The following is a 21852-nucleotide window of genomic DNA, read 5'->3' on the forward strand; positions in this document are numbered from 1 at the left end:
TTTGTTTCATTGTGTTAGTGCGAATCGCACACATTTACAGCAGTTTAGAAAAGAATCAAAAGATTTATAATTCACTAAAATTTATCAAAAATCAGCTTTTCTTCACTTAAAAACTCGTAAAAGTATTAAGTTATTGTTTATAAGCACCGAACAAACGCCAGAATAGTGAAGGATCTCAAAAATTACTTCGATAATTGAGGAAAAATCGTGAAATATTAAGATCGTATGAAAAATTCAATTTATGGACCGAAAAGTAATTAAAATTTCGCCAAAGAAAAGGCAATTGGTAAGTATTTAAGTTGTTTAGTGTTGTTAAACCAGTTCCGGTAGATTTTTTCAAGAATATGTGCGATATTTCATAATTTAATTTTGCATATTTACACACCCGATTTATGATAAATAATCCTTTTACTGTATATCCATCAACCAACGCTGGAGGCTTAATATTTGTTTATTGCATCCCTTCTTCTTATTTATTAAAACTGTTAAAAATTTATTAGCAATTAAAAAAGTTGAAAGTAATTAGCGACGGATTATGTTTTGAATTCGCAGCAACATAACATACAATGTTGAAGGAGAGAGAGAGAGTGAAGTGAAAAAAATCAATAGAATCCAGAAAAGAGAAAAATAAAAAGAAAACAATGTACCTGTTTCTTCTTCTTATTTCCTTTTTTTCATACATCATCATCAACATTGCCTCCCGATTTTTTCACTTTTTCTTTTCCTCTTGTTCTCATAACAAATTTTTATCTTTCTGTACTTACGTGCAAATGTTCTGATTCATTTTTTTTAGCGTGAAAGGAAACAGAAGAAATTGTATGCAGATGAATGGGCTCTCGGAGATGATGAATTTGAGAGTGGCAGGGCATTTAGTGTCGCAGAAAAACTCGAATCACCTGCATTTGCTCAACAAGGAATGGTTCGTGAGATTAAAGGAACTGACTTGACTGTTGCGTAAGTGATATTAAAATTCCTTGAGTGAATTTGCATTAATAAAGTGATTTTATTGTTGTAGGTTTCTTCAGCAGTATGGATTCAATATTCCATTGCTTGTGAAAGAGAAAACAGGCTTAGGTCTTCAAGTACCGTCGCCAAATTTTACAATAAATGATGTAAGAATGTGCGTAGGATCGAGAAGAATGCTTGACGTGATGGATGTAAACACTCAAAAGAACATGGAAATGTCAATGAAGGAGTGGCAAAAATATTATGAGGATCCGAATAAGAAAAAGCTATTGAATGTTATATCCTTAGAATTTTCACATACAAAATTAGAAAATTACGTGAAAGCTCCAGCAATTGTTCGTCAAACAGACTGGATTGATGTGGTGTGGCCAAAACAGTTAAAGGATGCTCAAATTGAAGGCACAAATTCTCTTAATCAAATGATGTATCCAAAAGTACAAAAATATTGTCTAATGTCGGTGAGAAATTGTTATACAGATTTTCACATCGATTTTGGAGGAACTAGTGTATGGTATCACATTCTAAAAGGAAGTAAAGTCTTTTGGCTTATACCACCGACAGAAAAGAATCTTCAGCTGTATGAAAAATGGGTTTTATCTGGCAAACAATCTGCAATTTTCTTTGGAGATAATGTCGAGAAATGTGCGAGAATCTACTTGACTGCTGGAAATACATTTTTCATTCCATCAGGTTGGATTCATGCTGTTTACACGCCAACAGATACTCTTGTTTTTGGTGGCAATTTTCTTCATTCATATGCCATAGTAAAACAATTAAAATCCGTTCAAGCTGAAGATGCAACCAAAGTTCCAATGAAATTTCGTTATCCATTCTTTACGGAAATGTTGTGGTATGTTTTGGCAAAATATGTCTTTATTTTATTGGGCACATCACATTTAGAAGGCGAACCAGACAGAGTTGAGGAAGCTGAGAAACAAGAACACATTCATTTAACACATTATGAACTTTTTGGATTAAAAGAAATAGTATTGTATCTGTACGATTTACCACAGCACAAGAAAAATGTTCCTGAATTAATTAAAGATCCAGTTGCACTTATTAAAGATGTAAGAACACTCGTTGAACGACATTGTAAAGATGATAATCAGCTTGCTATTACTGGTAATCCAGTTTTACGGATGGAATTTAATGTAAATTATGACAAGAAATATGATAATGTAAACAGTCAGCAGATCGATATCCACGAAGATCAACAAAATGTAAACTACATTGAAAGTGTATCAAATATTGCAAGTCATGATACATCACGAGACGATTCTATCTTTCTGCATCCAGCACCAGCAAAAAATGGTTCAAAAACTACAATTAAGAAACAATTAGGAGACGCAAAGTCACATAATGGAGCACCAAGACGTAGACGAACAAGGTGTAAAATCTGTGAAGCTTGTCAAAGATCTGATTGCGGAGAATGTACATTCTGCCTGGATATGATTAAATTCGGTGGTCCTGGTAAGATATACTGACGACTCAAAAGTACTGAAAATTAACGGTAATTTTATTTAATTTTTAAGGACGAGCCAAGCAAACATGTCAAATGAGACAGTGTCTTCAGCCAATGTTACCTGTGACAGCTTTATGCTCAAGATGTAATTTAGATGGATGGAGACAACAACCGGTTCCAGCCCCACAAGCAAAATTACAAGCAGCGAATGAAGGATCCCCGTCGTCATTAATGGAGTAAGCTTAATATTAATTGGCATTGAATTTATTGCTCAATAAATTAATTTCTTTTTAGATGCTCAGTATGCTACGAAATAACTCATCCTGACTGTGCACATAAAATGCTAGAAATGAACATCAAAGGAATAATTAATGAAGATTTGCCAAACTCATGGGAATGTCCTACATGCTGTCAGAGTGGAAAGAATGCAGATTATAGGGTAATTGAATGCTTCAATGTTTAATCCGACGATTTTAAATAAATTTAATATTCCTTTTAGCCGAGACATTTTCGAGCACGACAAAAGTCATCAGAAGTAGGAAAGCACAATCAATTATCGAATGATGATCATCATCAACTACAACAGCATTTAAATCTTTCAAATACAGACTTTCATCCGTCATCAAGCAATCATTCCCAAGGAACTAAGCCACACATAAAATGTCCACCAACAAGTTTGGATATGGATAGTGATAGTGATGAAGAGCCTTCAAAGAAACCCAAACCATCGTCAAGTTCGTTTAACATTCATATTAAAGAAGAAGTTGATGACAATAATGAGCATACGACCGGAAATATGAGTATTGTTAAGAGAAGAAAGAGTGATGATGATCATAATAGCATTTCTATGGATTCAATGGATGTAAAGAGTGAAATGAGTAAGAATGATAGTCTACCAAGAAAAAAGAATCAAATTCGATCTCAACTTGCACAACAAATAGTTCAATCATCAACTAAGCAATTAAAGAAACCAATGTATCCAGTACGACCGGGTCCGAATTCATCATCACATGGCATTAATGGAAATTTAGCACTTGATCCAAAAGTTATGTTGCTTGTATTCAAATATCTTCCACAAGATGTTCTCGTTACATGTAGTTTAGTATGTAAATCGTGGGCAAAGATGTCTGTTGAGCCTGTATTATGGAAAAAGATGAATTGCTCTGAACATAAATTATCCGCAAGCTTATTAATGGCTATTGTAAGACGCCAACCTGTACATTTAATTCTTGACTGGACTATACTCGCAAAACGCCAATTAGCATGGGTAATCGCACGAATACCAAGTATGAAAAATTTGAGCTTAGAAGGTGTACCGATACAGTCAATATTCGGTCTACACACATGCTTATGTCCACAACTTCAGTCCTTAAGTTTAAGCTTCGTACGTGGTTTAAATGATCATGCAATAAGAGAAATTTTATCACCGCCAAAAGATTCTCGTCCAAGTACGGACTCGAAGAGTCGCTTACGAAATCTAAAATGTTTAAAATTAAGTGGCACAGATGTAACTGATGTAGCTTTAAGATATATAACACAAGGTTTGCCAAATCTGGTGCAATTAGACTTATCATCCTGTCAAAGGATCACAGATGCTGGCGTTTGTCAAATTGGCATATCGCTGAGTGCAATTAAAACGCTCTATGAGCTTGATTTAAGTAGTTGCAAACTCATAACTGAATTATCTTTAGATCATTTAGCAAAATGTGAGGCATTAACACGTCTCGATCTACGATATGTGCCGCAAGTTTCAACTCAGGCAGTTATTAAATTTGCGGCAAAATCGCCTAACGATTTAAAGGTGCAAGATATAAAATTAATTGACAAAAGAAATTAATTTCATTTTATTTAATATTAAGAATTATTGCTCTAAGTTGTAGCTGATACAAGTACATTATACACACTTTTATTTTAACTTCTTGACTTCCTTGAATGATTACAAAAATAGCAAAAAAACAACACCTAATGTATATCGTTTATTTTATATTTTAAGTAAGAGAAACCTTTTTTATGTGTCATTTAACTATAGATTAAATTTATAGCATGTAAGATCATTCTGAAAGAAAAACAAAAGACAGTGCTGCATAAAACCAGCACTAAATAAAAAATGAGTTTTTAGAACATCATATTTGTAGTATTATAACCAAAGACGCTTTTTGGGATTGAATTAATTAATTCTATTGTACGATATACAAATAATATTAAATCAAGTAAGTGAAATATTGTAAATTTCAGTCTTTCGTGTGAATGATAAAAGGTAGATTCTTTTCTCACAACAAAACAATATGTCGAATAAAGTAAAATTTATTTTTTTTGAAAAATATTTTTGATTTTCCTACTTTTCAGTCCTTTTTGCATTTCAGTCGATTTCAGTGCTATAAAAGATTTTTTGAAATAAAACCTACAAATGTTTTGAAAATTTGGAATTGTAGGGTTTTGAATTTTTGGAAAACCGTTAAAAATTTTGTTTTGAATTTTCAAAAAACCGTTAAAATTTTAAAGTTTTGAAATTGAGTTTCAAATTCAGAAGATCGTTTAAATTCCATGATTTTTAAAATTAACTGTTCAAATGTCAGAAAACCGTTAAAATTGTAAAATTTTGAAAATGAGCTTTCAAATTTCAGAAAACCGTTAAAAATCACAAATTCATCTGAAAGTCAATAAATAACCAATTCATCAACTAAAATAAAACAAAACTTATTACAGCTAAATATATTGGTATTTATTTATTTGCTGCCCTTGCTTAGCCATGCATTTGGATACAAAAGGATACATAAAAATGAATATATTATGAGGATTCTTCAATTTTAATATTTTTGTTTTACTTCCATTTCTCTGCGGATTTTTGTAGGTAGTACATTTTCATTATTTAATAATACACAGTTGCACATTATCATCAATTGAATTGTGACATTTCTTACTTAAAAATAGCTTTTTATGTGTTGATCTCAATAAATTTCATGACCAGTACTTTTGTTCTGCGAATTCCATGAACGATCGCTGTATTTAAATTTTGCCAGCATTTAAATGTGTCTAAAATATTTTTAATCAATACGAAATAATTTCCAATTCGAGATTTCTTGGGACTTCCAATTTTAATATTTTTTTAATAATTTTTAGGTACTTTTTTTTAATTTCCTTCCCTTATCAATTTCCACTGATTTAACATGTCCAATGAGCTCTAAAATGGATCAAAAATTTGGTATTTCTTGTTACTGTAATTCATAAAAATTCAACAAAATTAACAGCATAAAATAGAACTTGACTCTCTTTTACATAAATTCAGCCTCAAAAAAAATAAAATAGTGACTTAATAATAAAATTAAATAAATTTTAGGGGCTGTTCACTTCCCGAGTAACACAAATGAAGAAGACTCTGCCAGGGAGCATTTAAAGCATCGCCAAAGCTCTTTTGTTATTTCAAATTGGAAGCAGCCTTAATAAGGAGGCTACATGACGTCCATACAGCTGCCAAATGGCGTCCATATAACTGCCAGATAGCGATCATATAGCTGCTAATAACGTCTATATAGCTACCAAATGGCGCCTATAAAGCTACCAAATGGCGTCCATTCAGTTGCCAATTGATGTCCATACAGTTGCCAAATGACGTCCATTCAGTTGCCAAATGACGGCCATATAGCTACCAAATGGCGTTCATACAGCGTCCATATAGCTGCCAAATGTAACTTCATCATTTGAGTCGTTCGAGCTTATGACATGTAAACATCATTAATGAACAACCCCACAGATAGATAGACATTTCAAAACAAGATCAGAAACAAAGTATATTGTGTAATTTATTTAAAAAATAAAAATCTCTTACTAATCTATTAACATTATCAATAAATCTTTTTATAATAATGCAACGTAATTGTATATATAAGTGTGAGAATTTAAATCATAATAAATTGTAAGATTAAAAGCAACTTTATCATATTTTTCATCAATAATTTCCATTTTGCTAACTTTTTCTATTCATTAAAATAAAAAGTAAGTTTTTCTTTATAAAAGCACGTAAATTTCAGTCCAATTAAAAATAATATATAATTGATTTACACAAGCTTTATTTTTCAATAAGCTCCTCCGCCTTTTGAGCCAGATTTGCTTAAAAACCATATCCGAATAAATATTTCTGAAATTAAATATAACAAACTCAATATTTAAAAGGAAAAATGTGAAATAAAATTTGGAAACAAAGCAAAAACAAAAGTTCACTTAAACAGCAACCAGGTTACGGATCAATATTTAAGTCTCAAACTGCTATAATTAATTTTGAGATAATTCACGTGGCTCTACATGCGTTTTTTTATTGTACAACAACATATAATCTATAACTAAATAGTAATATATCTTAAGATTCTATATTCTGTTACTCAAATTACTAAAGTGGATATCTATCTAATTTGCCATCTAATTTAAAGATCTAACATCTAAGACCAGCGACCTGTCAAGCTTTGTCTTGATCGCTGGTCGAAGATCTTCAGAATAAAAAATAGATGAGCTTTAATTAAGCTCAAGTCGAATCAGGTTTTACATGGAAAGTCGACTAAAATCGACTAGAATCCATTCAAAATACGAGTTCTGAGCTTAATTTAAAGGACCAAATTTTTGAATTTTTAGTACTGGATGTTTTAGAACTCGATTGAAATTGAAGTTGAAAATCAAGATTTGAAGCTTTTTGAAAGCTTCAAATCAGTAAATTTCCTAAACTTCAGATCATAAACTATACAAAGATCAGTAATAAGACATAGAACTTTAAGTCAAATGTATGATTTTTACAAAAAACCAATTTTGAAAGTCAAGTTCTAAAGTTTGCTAACAAAAAATTTGAAATTTTGAAATTTGAGCTTGTCGAAAGCTTCATTTAGATGACAAACTTTCGTCCACAAATGTTAAGTAAAGGTTGGTCCCTAAAATAACATTTTCCAACTGAACAGCATTAAAAGATGGCAAATTTAATAAATTCTTCCAGAATCTTATTCCATGCAAATGTTGCCAGACATAGACTGACCTTATCCTTTTTATATAACATCATTAAAGCATCTTGTTAGACTCAAAAGCATTTGAAACAAGACATATTATTAGACATGGACGTCTGAGAGGTTTGAGTATCCCAAATGCATCCACGTCATGTTATTATCACATTTTAGTTAGAACAGAGCTTGAAGTCGACTCAAATTTTAATATGGAATCAAATCGACTGTTCCATACAAAATCAGAGTCGACTTCAAGCTCTGGATTAGAATAGCCATTTAAAAATTCGTTAATTAAGGAATAAAAATTTTCCATTAATGTTGTCAAGGTCTCTATTGACACATTTTGCATGACGTAGAAGTCTGTCGTAAATTTCGTGACAGTCCACTTTAGTAAAGTCAGTATAATAAAATAATATATAAGCTTATTTTTAGATATTCAACAAATATGCGCTAACAGTTATAAATGATACGAAAATAATTTTCATTTTTCATAGCTATGGATATATCCCATCATCTTTATAAATTAGCAAAATGAACACAATTATGGAGAGCTTTAAAGTCTCTTTAGTTTAGTTCTATTCTATATTACAATTGGCTCTTTCTTTTTCTTAGGTTTTACCTGATTGCTCCAGTCACCAGCCGAAACAGTCGATTTATTATAAAACCTTGAACTTGTCTTGTTGAATATCGGCAAAAGTTCGTTTGCTTCGTCTGATAAGCGCTGTCAATTTGTGATTTGTTATCAAACAATTATTATTATTATTTTGTTATTTAATTGATTTGGACTTTTTACCTTCATATAAATGACAGCATCTGTGCCATAGCCATCGCACGACATCAATGATATGTCACCATGGAAATAGCGGGCATACAATCTTGATATCGGCAATCCATATCCAAAACCTGTGAGGAAAATACACAAAAATAGTTAATTAGTTCCTTGCGTATGAAGCAATGCTATACAGTTTTAAAATAATCGGGAAATTCACAAAGTGTATATAAATAAACATTCAATGTCATGAACATGCATCCACACAATGCACTTTATTCCTATGAGCTTTGCTTTTATTTTTCACACAGGAAATTAAATGAATTCTTTTAGTTAGAAAACAAATGATGGGAAAAACAGTGTCAGTCGTGTCTACAGACGGTAGCTTACCGGAAAGTGGTTCTATTTTATATTTTAATTAAAAGAAAATTTTTTTGGAAAAAGATAAGAAATAAAACTTAACTTAATTAAATATGGCTATGAAATTGATCTATTCCACAGAAGTATTCAACTAATAGTCAGCTATGACTACTGAATTTAGCATAAAATTTGATATTCTACTCTAAAATTGAAGGAATTTTAAAAATTTGAATTTAAATCGTCGGATTAAAATTTAAATCCTGAGATTTATTTAATCCTTGGACTTTTTGCCAATTTAATTAATAATTCTGCCAATTCTTAATAAGCCTAATTAATCAATTCAATGTAGAAAAATCGTTCCGTGGATATAAACTAAATATATAATTCAATACTCACCGGCCAAAGGAACTGTGTGCATATTTGACTTTGAAGGATGTGGAGCAGTACTATACATATACTTAAACAGCTGATCAGCTGAACTTCGTGGAATTCCGCCACCTTGATCTGAAATCTTTACACAAATGTCTTCCTTTCCCTTCACAATTATCACTTGAATTGGTGGAATATCACCACGTTCCTGATGTGTTTCCATAACAGCTCTCATTGCATTCTTAAATAACTCAAATAAGATGTGATATAAATGTGATGGGACGTAGACTATATTAATTGGTTCACCCCTTTCCAATTCTAATATTAATAGAATCTCAATTAATAATGAAATGTAAAGGCATAGAACTATAATTTCATACCATTGTGCTCTTTAACAACAATTTCGGGTGCACCGAAATAATATTGATCGCATAGCCATCGAGCATTCTCATAAGCATCCTTCACGACAATTTTTGGATCGCAATCGATTTCAATGCAACCAATATGCTTTGAATGTTGATTACCCTCGCCAAATAAAAGTGCTATAAGAATAATATGTTTTGTGTCTCAAACGATTTATGCCCAATTTTTAAAGCTTACTGTGCTGATTGATGAGCATTCTAATCGATATTCTTGACATATAAAAGCGATCCAAGAAATATTGTATTGATGTCTCCATGCCTGGCTCAATATCTTGTGAATCTTTAAGCTCAATGATACCTTGAGCCATTGTTTGTACTACGTCAGCATGACGATCACGAATGTGCGACAATATCATGCAAAATCTCTTTAAATTATCAGCTGTTGGATCTGTCTTTTCAAACTCAATGACTTCCTCGAAGCTTCTTGCATACCAATTACTTAACAGTCCAACGGATGGTGTTCTCAATAAATTGTCAGGCAGAAGAGCAATTTCCTTCATAATATTTGCTAAACGTACTGGCAGTTCCTTTTTTAAGAACACATATGACTTGCTCTCACATTTATTCATGCCTGAAAATAAATGAAAATTCTTGTTTAGTTATCACATACTTTCACAACATGTTTACTTGATAAGATTCAATGATTAATGTACATAAACATTTTAAGCTTAGGTTCTTTTCGACGATTATTTTCAACACAGAAATTTCTGTCACTATAAATTTTCCATAACCTTGACAATTCGGAAATAATCGTGCAGCATAAAGCGCGTGTTTATCGCGAAAATTTTCTAATATCATAGTATGAAATGTGATGATCATCTTGAAGATCGTACGAAAAATTATTCAAATTAACGTTCTACAAAAATTTAAATTTTAACGAATTTTTCAGATTTAAATTATTTGATCTACAACAAGTAGAACTAAAAATATTTGTAGAACTATTTGAGCTCAAAATTGGAATTTACCAGGATTTGCAAGGTCTGGATATCACAGTGCTGAACATCATTCAAGAATGACAAATTTATGACGACTTTCTTCAGCCTGAATTGTTTATATCAATATATCTGATCCAATTTCTTCTTAAAGTTTACAATAAATTGACGCAGGTTTCGTCTCTCATAATTTGGTATGTAAATGTTTATGAATGAAGACTATAATCAAATCAACAAACCTGATTCTTATATGGTAAACAAAACTTGTTATACGTGCAATATTTGGGTACAGAAAAGGGGCCAATACACAAACGCCCTCAAATTTATTTAATTTAATCATTTACACCAGATATCACTAAACTCTTGTAGCCTTCAATTTTTGATGTTATTTTTTTAAGTGATGGATGTTTATGGTTTAAGTGAATCAAGTTGGGTTTGATAAGAATCAAAATAAAAAGTTGTTAATTGAAAGATCAGTTTCGGCTCTTACTCATACATAGAATTAGAATTTTAGGAACCGGCATCTAATTGAACTAGTGCTGAATATACTTCTGACTCGAAGAGCATAGTGTGTTAGTCAGGCAACTGATAGGTCGCCATATAAATAGTAATAAGCGAATTTACATCGACGACACCGTGATGGCTGGTTTCGGCTCATTTAAGGCAACAAATGCTGATCATGGCATTGTGCTGCTCGGGAGAACTGATGCTGATAGCCCTTTGTACAATCAACTCTACTCTCCCCCACTTAACCGTATCTCCTATCCAATATATTACTCTCTAGTCATATCTAGAGCAATGTAAACTCTTAAATTATCCACTCTAGTTTAATCTATTAGATAAGAGCAAGCAGCTACAAATAACAACTACAGCCTTCAAAATAATACTTCGGGTCATTGCTCGTTATCAATCAAAACATGAAAAATTGTGATTCATTAATTAAATTCTATAAAATATAATCAAGTGCACCCCGAAGCATTTTAGAGCCAATAATCCCAAATATTTTATAGCTACAAAAAAAATAAAGAAAGATCAAGGACATTAAGAAACGTAATCCGAGAGTATTTAAATGCACATATGTGAGAAAATAAAATCAAAAACTTAATTTAGAGAGAAAAAAATCGCTAATCTAAGAATAGATCAGTGTAGAAATGCATGTCAGCAATTGCATCTGTTGCGGAAGTATTGCACGACATGTTTTCTAGGTCATGATTGTGAAAAAAAGCATTCTAACAATTGTTCTAGTAGCTTATGACCTTACTCCTTCTTTATTGCTGTTTCTAAAGAATATATTCTAGACTGAAAATCTGACAACGTGGCATTTGCTTCAAATTTGGCAGTGTCTTTGACCAGACATACAAACATTTCATTCAATTTAAAAACATTTTTCATATATACAGAGAATATGATAAACACTGACTATATATTGAGTACGCGGATATACGATAACATACATGAGCATCAGACTAAATTTGATTACTGTCGATTAGTTTCATGTCGATAATCTCTTTATTGCTATCATTAGTTTTAATATCATTGATATTTATTCTAGATATGACAGGTCAGGCTCTGTATCAATATTCATGGATTGCTTGTCATACAAAATAAACAATAATCCACTGACAATTCTATCGATAATGATAAGCGCTAGGGGTTGTAGCTTGTTGCGTAATTTTTGGACAATAAACTTGCTTGTTCTCAGCAACTATATATCTTAGAGAGCTTGGATTTGAAGCAATAGCTTTGTATCATCGAGTTACTGGCTTATCGATTAGTTTGGTAACTTAAAACTATTGCCTAATGCTTTAATTCATGACTTTTCTACTTTGTTTACAAGTCTTGCAGAAATTTGATCCTCTCGGTAAAAATTTGAAATTTTGACCGATAATTTTCGTTAAAAATTTAAATTTAAAAAATCCGTTAAAATGGTAAAAACGCTTAAAAATTGTATATTTAAAACTGACTTGGATTCTACTGACGTATCAATATCCTACCTTGGGTATACCGCTCGAATGTATTACATATTAAGTTTCTCAGTCATTTCTAATAATCGTTACATTCATCATTAATAATCTAAGACATTAACTACATACATAATTTGATTCGAAGTGACTAGCTCTAGATTTATTGGATATTAATAATAAATATTAATTGCATTTGACACGTTGAGAGCGTTAGACATTCAACAGACTTCATATAGATAACAATAATGCCGTATCTACAAAGAGAACATGTTTGGCCAAAACCAATAATTGACACGAGCCGATTTTGTTAGCAATCTCAATTCTACGTCATTGGTTGTTGACTTTTAAGCCTCTAGTTCCATTTATTAACTTGTTTATCATTATTATTTTTTTCAATGAACATGTTTACCTCCTTTATATTTTTCGTCATGCTTGATAAATATGTTGTTTCTAGACTCAAATCAGAAGATGCGTTTTTTTCGTGATGTGATTAACACATCTTAAAAATAGAATAGAATGAGAAGTTCGAAAACATGTGGACACAGAGAATGTAAATTTCCATTCGGAGGTGTGTCTCGATATCAAGCTATTGACATGCTCGTGTGAAAAAAATAATATTTTTTACTTATAATGATAACGATAATGAGTGAAAAATGGAACTATCAATTGAGTGATACTCAAATTAATAAAAAACATTACGTAAATTGTTTACGACTGCTTCCTCCACAGAAATTAAATTTGTAGAAATTGAACGATATTGTGAGATTCGCGTAAAAATCATATGTTTGAGATACGTAGCCATAGTCGATTTTTTTTCTCTTAAAAATAGCAAAGAGGCAAGGCAAGGCATGAAAAATAAGAAAAAAAGATTTAATCACGAGTGGAAAAATATTTATTTTTTCACATAATATGTCACGAAAAGTTGGGAAAACAATTATATGTACCTTTTTTCTCTCGCTTGAATGTACGATAATTTCGTAATTTAAGAGTGACATGATGTATAAATTTTAATATTCGTGACTGTTTGCGACGCCTGTACTCAACAACCTTTTATCAACCTTTAAGAGAGTATTGTTCTGTAGATAATACTTGAAAATGTACTTTGATAATGATACTAGCTAGGATTGTAAATAGTGCCTGAAAAGACCAGCATTGTATTGAATTGGAAATAGGCTTAAGCTGAATTTGACTTTTAATCGATCTGAATCCGGCTTGGTTTTGTTCACTTGTGTCTCCTTAGTAGTTTTGATAGATTAAATGCTCAAGAAATTCAAATGCATCAAATTTAAGTCTCAAACAGCATCACACAATTGTGTGTCGCACAATGAAACCAAGTACCGTGCAACACAACTGTGTGTCGCGTGACGAAATTATGTATCACGTAACTCACTTGAGTGTCGCGCCACACGATTTTGTCTCACCCACCTCAATTGTGTATCGCGCAGCACAACCAAATCCCGTGCAACACATCTATGTGTCGCATCACGCAATTTTGTCTGACGCAACTCAATTGTGTGTCGCTATAAGCACAGCAGCACATCAAATTTGCATTAGACTTGTTGTTTCCCTATGTGATACTTGAAAATTGTGAGAAACAGTACATCAAGGACTTCAGAAAACAACTCTATGACCCCCTACCGTATTTAATCACAAATAAACACAATAATCAGTTAGAAAGTAATCAAAACTTTCCAATCAGACATCGATCACACTCGAGAAATGACTCAATCATTCTAGAAATGACTTAATCATTCAAGAAATGCTGATTAAAGGGAAAATACAATGATAAAAAAATGCCCACAAAGTGACAAGTTTTGCAAAAAATAATAAATCACACGTGAGGGTAAATTAGTTAAGATAAAGAAACGTTTTATGGACTTTAAGCTTTTCACTGAAAACAATTTCAAGGTCTTATTTTTTTCAAATTAGTAACAAATTCGTCAATACTCGATAAATTCATTGTTGTTGTTTTGCGTCAATTGAATGATTCGATCTGGAAGCGACTTGAATATTAGGGTATGCGGTAGAAAGGGTGCATCTAGGGATCGAATTTCATATGAAGCCGGGTTGACTTCCAGCTCTGACTTAGTGCCGGATTCAACTTGAGTCCGGCACCATGACAGGGTTACGCCGGCCGGTTACCGGATTTTAGATCGATTATTCAACTTGTGCTATTTGAGTTTACCTACTTCCAGCTCAGATTTAAATAAATCACTATACAGGATCCCTGTAGTGCAAACCCTACAATCAAAGATAGCATCTACGTGAATCCGGCCACGTAAGAATTCTCAAAAATTCAAAGCAATTTTATTTAGATTTTTTGAAAATGTATTAAGCATGCCTGCCTATTAAATGAAAAGAAAATCAGCCGAAAACAACAACACAGGTTCCATAGAGTTCATAGTCCATGTTTTTATTGCATTTCTTTCTATTGCTAGCTATTATCAAACACTAAGCCATCAAAAAATCTTTTAGAATGACTTCTTGTTATTGATTTTTTTAAAGAGAATCTCATGCATGCACGAGAATATTTTATGTCAATAAGTCATCAGAAGCGATAGAATTTGAACAGAAAAGATAAATAAAGACAATTGCGGATGATTGCATAAAGATTTTTTGTATCTATAATAGAACTACATAAATGAATGTACAGCAAGCAACATGCTATTTATTATTATTATTTCCCGACTAGCATTTTAAATGAATATGACCTCTGAGTGACTAATGTCAGAACAACAAATATTCATTTCTCTTTTTTCCTTTCTATATTTAGTTCCTTTTTCAATAAAAATTTAAGTCAGAAAACACCGAAAAAAAATTATTTTTCACGAGTTCTTTCACATTTTCACTTTCATTTTATTTTTCCTCTTTTAATGCGTAGTGCTTATATGGATCGATTTGCTTGCCGGTGAACCACAATAGAGAATCTTAAACAGTTTACATTTCTATAAGCTATGAGATTGCTTTATCACTTTCTGATTACACTTGGGTATATTTTCTCTCCTTAATCTCGCAATATTGACTTATACTCAAGGTTAAATATGTGCTAAATCTGGTTGATTCTAGTAAGATTTTCAAAACTTCCAGTTGGATTAAATGCAATGTGAAGATGCAGGCTGACTAGATTATATAATTGAGATTCTGCTGGAAAGGTCTTGAATCGTATCAAGTGGATAGTAAAAAAGAACGAGAAGAGTACAGCTGTTTCAAAATATTCCGCATTAATGCTGCTATACGCAATGAATATTGAATTTTTCGATAACACAGAACAAGTAGATTTAAATTGATTGATGAATTAAACTACGTAATTGCATATATTTAATTATATAAGAATCTCTACTAATAAGTTTGTTCCATAATACAGTCGAGTGAATTGAAAATTCTAATTATATTGCGTCACATCATTAAAAGTGGCAATTGAAGGTGTTATGGAAATTTAGCTGACTTACCAAAGTCCAAGAACTGCTTAATGGACAGCGGCGATGGATTAAATTGAGAGTAAAAATCCAGCATTTTGCCGATTTTATTAAAAAATGAATTATTTAGCCTCATTTTGATGACTTTTTTATGTTTTTCCTATTTTCACAAATTTTTTTGTTTTCTTTTTTCGTCGTCAAATTTTTTTCAATTTTAATCAATTTGATTTTAATTAGATTGATGGATATTTCAATAAAATTAGTATATTTTTCACTTTATATCCTTAAAAACTACAACACAATCACTTAATAATTAAACTAAAAATGAGGAAAACTTTTATAATCAGAATGAGTTTTGTTTGTTTTGAAGAGACTGCATTTTTTATATGTGTTTACTCCTGAAATGCTGTATATATACTATGAAGACTCGTCACTTTTGATAGAGCTATTTATTCATTTGAAATGTAAACAAAATAACGGTCACTGGATTTTTGAAAAAATTCGTTCAGTTACTCACGGAAAATTTTCTTTTTCACTTTTATTGTCTTAGATGCGGTGATGCTGTGCATTTCCATAATGAAGCTCTTGCTCTTGATGTGTTAATTAATTCAGCGAAATCTTTCCTGTCTAGATAGTGTATTAAAGGAGATAAATTCAATTTATTTACTTGCACAAAACCGATAAATTTCCAAGAAAAAATGTAAATTTTAAATTTCAATTAATTAATTATCCAATGGTTACTTTGATAAAACAAAACATAAATTACCTATCATTAATCTAGTTTGCACTTAAAACCATCACCCAGCGACAAGCTCAATCAATTTTCAAAAATCAATATTAATAGACAGGAATTAGCCGGTAATCAAAACAAAGGTCACTCAAAAACTTAATTATTTTAAAAATGGCAGAATTAAAGGAGATTAGTTCAAACAAAATGTTTGGTGGATATCAGAAAGTGTTTTCGCATCAATCAAAGGAACTGTCATGTTCCATGAACTTCGCAATCTTTCTCCCAGCTGATTCTGCTGATAGCAAGCTACCGGTCTTATATTATCTCTCTGGATTGACGTGTAATGAATTGAACTGTGTCCAAAAATCAGGATTTCAACAATTCGCAGCCAAGCATAAAATCATTGTTGTCTGTCCAGATACATCTCCAAGAAATATTGAGAATTTGGACACATCTGAGTTTAACTGGGATTTTGGGTACGGTGCTGGCTTTTATGTAGACTCAACTAATGAGAAATATAAGCAGTTCAGAATGTATAGCTACGTAACATCTGAATTAGTGGATGTTGTGAATAAGAACTTCCCAGCATTGCCTGACAAACAATCCATTTTTGGACATTCTATGGGTAACAAGCATTTATCATTAATTAAATTAGGTTTTTAATATCTTTAAAAATTACTAGGTGGACATGGTGCATTGATCTGTGCTTTGAAGAATCCAGGACTTTACAAGAGTGTCTCGGCATTTTCACCAATTTGCAATCCAGTCAACTGTCCATGGGGACTTAAAAATTTCACTGGATATCTTGGAGATAATAAGGAAGATTGGAAGGCATATGACGCAACTGAACTTGTTGGAAAATACAACGGACCACCTCTAGAGCTCTTTGTCGATCAAGGAAGTGAAGATCAATTTTTGAAGGAAAATCAATTACTTCCCAATAACTTGGTAGATGCTGCAAAGGTTGCACAGGTTCCAATAGTCTATAAACTTCGTGAAGGATATGATCACAGTTACTTCTTTATTGCAACATTCATGGGCGAACACATTGAATATCATGCTAAATTTTTAAATAATTGAAAATTTATATTTTTTTAATACTCAAAGCTGCACACGTGCAGTAAATAAAATAACGGCTTTGGTATAAAATGATTCAAAATGTTAACGAATTTTTAAATTTCAAATTTCTCAACTGAGCAATTGGTGAAATTGAGCATCTTATTGAAAAAGTTGTTTATTCTCTTGCGGATTGTGAATTAATTAAAAATCATGGCTTTACGCACAGAATTTGAGAATTCAAGCGATATTGGAGTATTTGCAAAGTTAACTAACACTTATTGTTTAACAGCAATTGGTGGATCAGAGGCATTTTACAGGTAAAACACTATATTTAAGTTATAAAAATTTTCAAGTGCTGTTTTAGGTTAAATTTATGAATCAGAATAATTAATTAAATCTCATTTTACAGTGTATTTGAAGCAGAATTTGCAGGTCAAGGTGATTCTCCAGTGATTCCAGTAATTCACACAAGCATAGCAGGCTGTCGAATAATTGGAAGATTAACTGTTGGAAATAGACATGGATTGCTTGTTCCTCACAACACAACAGACCTTGAATTACAACACATTAGAAATGCTCTTCCTGATCAAATACAAATCCAACGAGTAGAAGAGAGACTTTCAGCATTAGGAAATGTTATATCCTGTAATGATTACGTAGCATTAGTACATCCAGATATTGATAAGGAGACAGAAAACATAATTAAAGATGTATTGAAAGTTGAAGTATATCGACAGACAATTGCTGGAAATAGTTTAGTTGGTGCTTATTCAGTCTTTAACAATCAAGGAGGAGTTGTCCATCCAAAAACCTCAGCCCAAGAACTTGACGAACTCTCATCACTTTTACAGATTCCTCTAGTTGTAAGTTAATTAAATATAAAACTCAATTAACATAATTGTAATTAAAATATCATTAATAGGCAGGAACTATAAATCGAGGAAGTGAATTATTAGCAGCTGGAATGGCAGTAAATGACTGGACGGCCTTCTGTGGACTCACAACAACATCTACAGAATTGTCTGTAATAGAAAGCATTTACAAGTTGAACGCTAATCAACCAGCAAGAATTACATCTGACTTGCGAGCATCACTCATAGAATCAATGTCATAAAAAGTTTTCATACATTTTTTTTTGTAATTATTTTATGAAGATTTTATTAAATTCAAAATTTTCTCTTTATCAAAAAACATGATTTGTTTATGCAATATACAAAAAAGAACCTGACAGGTCCATCGTCGTATGTCTTAATAAAATCATATAAAAAAATCTAGACCAGATTTTGGAAATCATCATTGTAACAGAATTAATCAATTATTATAGGAATTAAGAAAAAGAAATCTTGAACACTATAGTACGAAAAGTCCAATATTGCGAAATATCAAAGAGTATAAAAGCTAGTAAAAATGTATGTGATCAATTATGATCCAAAACGCATTTTTCCCTCTGCATAATTTAATTTCAAAATTAACGGTCAACTAGAATTTGAAAAATGACCGACAAAAATTTAGATTACGTAAGGAATACGTAAGCATAGATTTTAATGTTGCGTACTTTTACGTACGATTTTGACGTAACGTAAGGCTTACGTAAGCTAAATTTTTATGATTTTGAGAATTATCTATGACACTTGGTCTATATCATCTGATGTAAATAGGGATAATGCGGCAAAAAATCATACATAAGTACATGCTGAGACTTTCCATATAATTTGTATTTTTTCTGAGATAGCTGCTACGTCAATACAAAAAGAAATAAGAAGAATACTGCGAGTCTACTCTAATATAAAAAATAGTATTTACAAAGTAAAAAATAGTAATAATAATGTTTGTATATAGGTATTTTATACTTTTTTTTCATTGCTTAGTTCCATTACGTTGTCTTTTTATCATCATCATTTCATATTATTATTAATCGGTAATAATGAAAACAATACATTTCGTCTACATATGTAAGCACTGAGATTCAATTAATTGAATTAAATTCTATCTCAATTGCTTCCTTTTTTTCATCGTATAAAATACAGCAAATGACAAAAAAAGTCATCATCTAGGTTTTTATCATATACTTTTTAGATTCTGATTATGGCAAGATCTATGAATTTCTAACAAATTTTTTTAATATTCTCGAGATTATATCTTTTTTTATGCTTTGTATATGCTTGGTGGTAGTTATAAAATTTATGTTTCTACTAAGCTCCTCACATCAATAAAACAATATATTTTTTTAATTAATTGATATAGTTGTGTGACTAAGCGAGACATGGAAATGATCGAGCTGCATAAATTTTCCAACTAGCTCAACATAAATCGTAAAAGTTAATTCATTATGTTTTGGGGGTCTTCGGTTTGAATAATTTAGTTTTTAACGGAAATTTTGAATTCAAAATTCAAATAATCGGTATTTATCCGTTAGAAAATCATTATTCAAACTATAAACCACCGTTAAATCAGTATGTTATCTTTGTAAAAATCAGTAAGGTAAAAAAATGAGCAAAAAATTAATCATCATAGTTTAATGATTTCGTTTGTTAGTTCGGAATGTAAATATGGAAAAGAGCGAAGATCAAGCTTCATTCCTGCTATTATTTGATGAGCATGCACCATCGTTATTATCATCTTTTGCGTCGTTGTTACTTGATGTTGATGATGATGAGGTTGATGCTGCCGGTGTTTCCTTTTTCGTCGCACGTTTCTGAGTTCGGGTTGTATTATATCCGCCACATTCATGATTTTGACACTTTAAGCCAACGACATGGAATTTTACCGTGGATTCCTTAAAACATTTTAATAATAGGTACAATAAAGTTATTGTAAATAGACTTGCTATTAAATAAATGATACGTAGATAAGCAGATAAATAAATAATGATGATAAAATGATAAAATGTCTGTCTATATTATGTTAATATACTCAATTTTTATATGAATTTCCTTATTTTTACATACCTGATGACAATCCTTGCACAGTATGTCCACAAAAAAGTCATCATACTCTTTCGGCATTGGCGTTATGATAACTTCATTATCAAGATATTGCCAAAGTTGCTTCATATCCAGCATCGATTGTTGACATGTTGGACATGCATAATATCCAGAACATAAAAGTTGCTCAAAGCATGTGCGATGTAATAAATGTCCGCATGACGGAATATGGCATGGAATTCGACTCGTATGAATATCTTCAAGACACACAGCACAATTCGATCGACTAACATTCTCAACACATCGATGTCCATCGACTTTAAGTTGAATTGGAAGACACATATTACATGTTGTGCAATGAAAAAAGCGCTCCTTTCCACCAACTCGACATATACCGCAGGAATCGCAATGATACTGATTTTTATCATCATCATCAAAGAGATTACATATCAGACACGTGTATCGTCCAAATCTGATGCCGCATTTCTCGCAATTTGTTTGCACTTTTTGCCTAGTATCACATTCAGTACAAATGAGCTGCGTTACATTCTTTCGATTAAATGTATGATCCTCGAGATCATCATGACAATATCTACAGACATAGATTTTCCCACAGCATGGACTCTATTATGACAAAATGACACAATATTAACAAATTGGAACTGAATAGCTTATTGATAATGGAATGTGCGGGTGATTTGACTTTAAAAATGTCATTTACAGGAACTGGATTAATATGTATAAATAGAAACTTTTTTTTTGTACGGCACAAACAACAACAATATGCATGCACATTAGAATGAGAAGAGAAAAAAAAGTTGAAAAGAAGGTAAAAGTGAAATTTTTCAATGATTTTCCTGTTTTAATATGTCTCAGGAAGTTTTCTTTGTATTTATCTCACTGAACTTTGATCAAATGATACATAAAGCAATGTTTACTTACCACAAATTTTGCTTTTCTTTTGTAGTGAATGCATCCTGATTCATTCGTACTCGGTTTATTGCCTTGACTTATTTCATTTAATTTCAGCTTTTGCATTTCATTTTGTTTATCCATGATTATTTGATTATTTTATCACTATCATACATTACTTATATCCTTAATTCTTGTTAAATTCGTTGTATTTACACAATTAATGATATTTTGTTACTTAAAATCATAAAAAACAATTTTATGCGGAATTGCAAAATTTCTAAATTAAAAATTTCTTTTTTATTTTATTCAAGAAACAAGTCAAAGAATGATGCTGATCGATGCTCGTTTAGAGCGCTTCTATTTTACTCACTTTTGTAATTCTAAGGTTGTTATTTTGTGAAATTTTATTTTGTTTTAAATGCTCAACGGACTTTAAATTTTTGAATTTTATGCTTTTGATTTCTACCGTTACAAATCACTTGTTTTTATGCTGAAATTTGGAAATTTTAAAATTGTTGAATATTTTCATATAAATCTATGATATTATGATCTGAAATATGTTTTTGCTTTTGTAAATTGATTAAA

The 21852-nt window shown here is 31.4% G+C and overlaps 5 protein-coding genes across 6 annotated transcripts; 3 read left to right on the forward strand and 2 right to left on the reverse strand.

Moving 5' to 3' along the window:
• The first annotated feature begins 48 nt into the window (after positions 1 to 48).
• Positions 49 to 4751, forward strand: Kdm2 (Lysine demethylase 2). Its single transcript, XM_070644839.1, has 6 exons — positions 49 to 286; positions 794 to 954; positions 1016 to 2436; positions 2499 to 2664; positions 2723 to 2867; positions 2928 to 4751. Exons 1-6 carry the CDS (start codon positions 242 to 244, stop codon positions 4263 to 4265), a joined length of 3276 nt encoding a protein of 1091 aa, XP_070500940.1. The 5' UTR covers positions 49 to 241; the 3' UTR covers positions 4266 to 4751.
• A 374-nt stretch (positions 4752 to 5125) lies between these two features.
• Pdk (pyruvate dehydrogenase kinase) lies at positions 5126 to 16024 on the reverse strand. Of its 2 annotated transcripts, none has more exons than XM_070644782.1 (7): positions 15673 to 16024; positions 9506 to 9898; positions 9286 to 9447; positions 8933 to 9223; positions 8201 to 8310; positions 8027 to 8128; positions 5126 to 5609 (listed from the first exon to the last, which is right to left on the reverse strand). In XM_070644782.1, exons 1-7 carry the CDS (start codon positions 15773 to 15775, stop codon positions 5559 to 5561), a joined length of 1212 nt encoding a protein of 403 aa, XP_070500883.1. In that variant the 5' UTR covers positions 15776 to 16024; the 3' UTR covers positions 5126 to 5558. The 2 variants fall into 2 exon arrangements, with proteins under 2 accessions (XP_070500883.1, XP_070500884.1); XM_070644783.1 differs by lacking the exon at positions 5126 to 5609 and adding an exon at positions 6209 to 6563 and having other exon boundaries at positions 15673 to 16022.
• Positions 16025 to 16490: 466 nt separating this feature from the next.
• On the forward strand, positions 16491 to 17528 carry LOC139093933 (S-formylglutathione hydrolase). The gene is made up of 2 exons (XM_070644795.1): positions 16491 to 16994; positions 17052 to 17528. The coding sequence occupies exons 1-2, from the start codon at positions 16541 to 16543 to the stop codon at positions 17447 to 17449; spliced, it is 852 nt and encodes a 283-aa protein (XP_070500896.1). The 5' UTR covers positions 16491 to 16540; the 3' UTR covers positions 17450 to 17528.
• Positions 17529 to 17582: 54 nt separating this feature from the next.
• eIF6 (eukaryotic translation initiation factor 6) lies at positions 17583 to 18619 on the forward strand. Its single transcript, XM_070644796.1, has 3 exons — positions 17583 to 17745; positions 17838 to 18291; positions 18351 to 18619. The coding sequence occupies exons 1-3, from the start codon at positions 17639 to 17641 to the stop codon at positions 18540 to 18542; spliced, it is 753 nt and encodes a 250-aa protein (XP_070500897.1). The 5' UTR covers positions 17583 to 17638; the 3' UTR covers positions 18543 to 18619.
• Rchy1 (Ring finger and CHY zinc finger domain containing 1) lies at positions 18605 to 21554 on the reverse strand. The gene is made up of 3 exons (XM_070644793.1): positions 21295 to 21554; positions 20377 to 20976; positions 18605 to 20204 (listed from the first exon to the last, which is right to left on the reverse strand). The coding sequence occupies exons 1-3, from the start codon at positions 21406 to 21408 to the stop codon at positions 19995 to 19997; spliced, it is 924 nt and encodes a 307-aa protein (XP_070500894.1). The 5' UTR covers positions 21409 to 21554; the 3' UTR covers positions 18605 to 19994.
• Between the last annotated feature and the right edge of the window lie 298 nt (positions 21555 to 21852).

Source organism: Chironomus tepperi, unplaced genomic scaffold (genome assembly GCF_022539635.2).
Source record: "Chironomus tepperi strain 1889 unplaced genomic scaffold, CSIRO-AGI_Ctep_v1 contig_346, whole genome shotgun sequence".
NCBI lineage: Eukaryota > Metazoa > Arthropoda > Insecta > Diptera > Chironomidae > Chironomus > Chironomus tepperi.

Coding starts and splice junctions, on each gene's coding strand:
- eIF6 (XM_070644796.1), top strand. CDS start 17,639: ATGGCTTTACGCACAGAATTTGAGAATTCAAGCGATATTGGAGTATTT. Junction 17,746..17,837: donor GGATCAGAGGCATTTTACAG/GTAAAACACTAT, acceptor CTCATTTTACAG/TGTATTTGAAGCAGAATTTG. Junction 18,292..18,350: donor TTTTACAGATTCCTCTAGTT/GTAAGTTAATTA, acceptor TATCATTAATAG/GCAGGAACTATAAATCGAGG.
- Pdk (XM_070644782.1), bottom strand. CDS start 15,775: ATGAGGCTAAATAATTCATTTTTTAATAAAATCGGCAAAATGCTGGAT. Junction 9,224..9,285: donor TGTTGTTAAAGAGCACAATG/GTATGAAATTAT, acceptor TATTAATATTAG/AATTGGAAAGGGGTGAACCA. Junction 8,129..8,200: donor ATGCTGTCATTTATATGAAG/GTAAAAAGTCCA, acceptor ACAAATTGACAG/CGCTTATCAGACGAAGCAAA.
- LOC139093933 (XM_070644795.1), top strand. CDS start 16,541: ATGGCAGAATTAAAGGAGATTAGTTCAAACAAAATGTTTGGTGGATAT. Junction 16,995..17,051: donor CATTTTTGGACATTCTATGG/GTAACAAGCATT, acceptor AAAAATTACTAG/GTGGACATGGTGCATTGATC.
- Kdm2 (XM_070644839.1), top strand. CDS start 242: ATGGACCGAAAAGTAATTAAAATTTCGCCAAAGAAAAGGCAATTG. Junction 955..1,015: donor GGAACTGACTTGACTGTTGC/GTAAGTGATATT, acceptor TTATTGTTGTAG/GTTTCTTCAGCAGTATGGAT. Junction 2,437..2,498: donor GATTAAATTCGGTGGTCCTG/GTAAGATATACT, acceptor TTAATTTTTAAG/GACGAGCCAAGCAAACATGT.
- Rchy1 (XM_070644793.1), bottom strand. CDS start 21,408: ATGGATAAACAAAATGAAATGCAAAAGCTGAAATTAAATGAAATAAGT. Junction 20,977..21,294: donor AAAGAAAAGCAAAATTTGTG/GTAAGTAAACAT, acceptor TTGTCATAATAG/AGTCCATGCTGTGGGAAAAT. Junction 20,205..20,376: donor TGTGCAAGGATTGTCATCAG/GTATGTAAAAAT, acceptor AAATGTTTTAAG/GAATCCACGGTAAAATTCCA.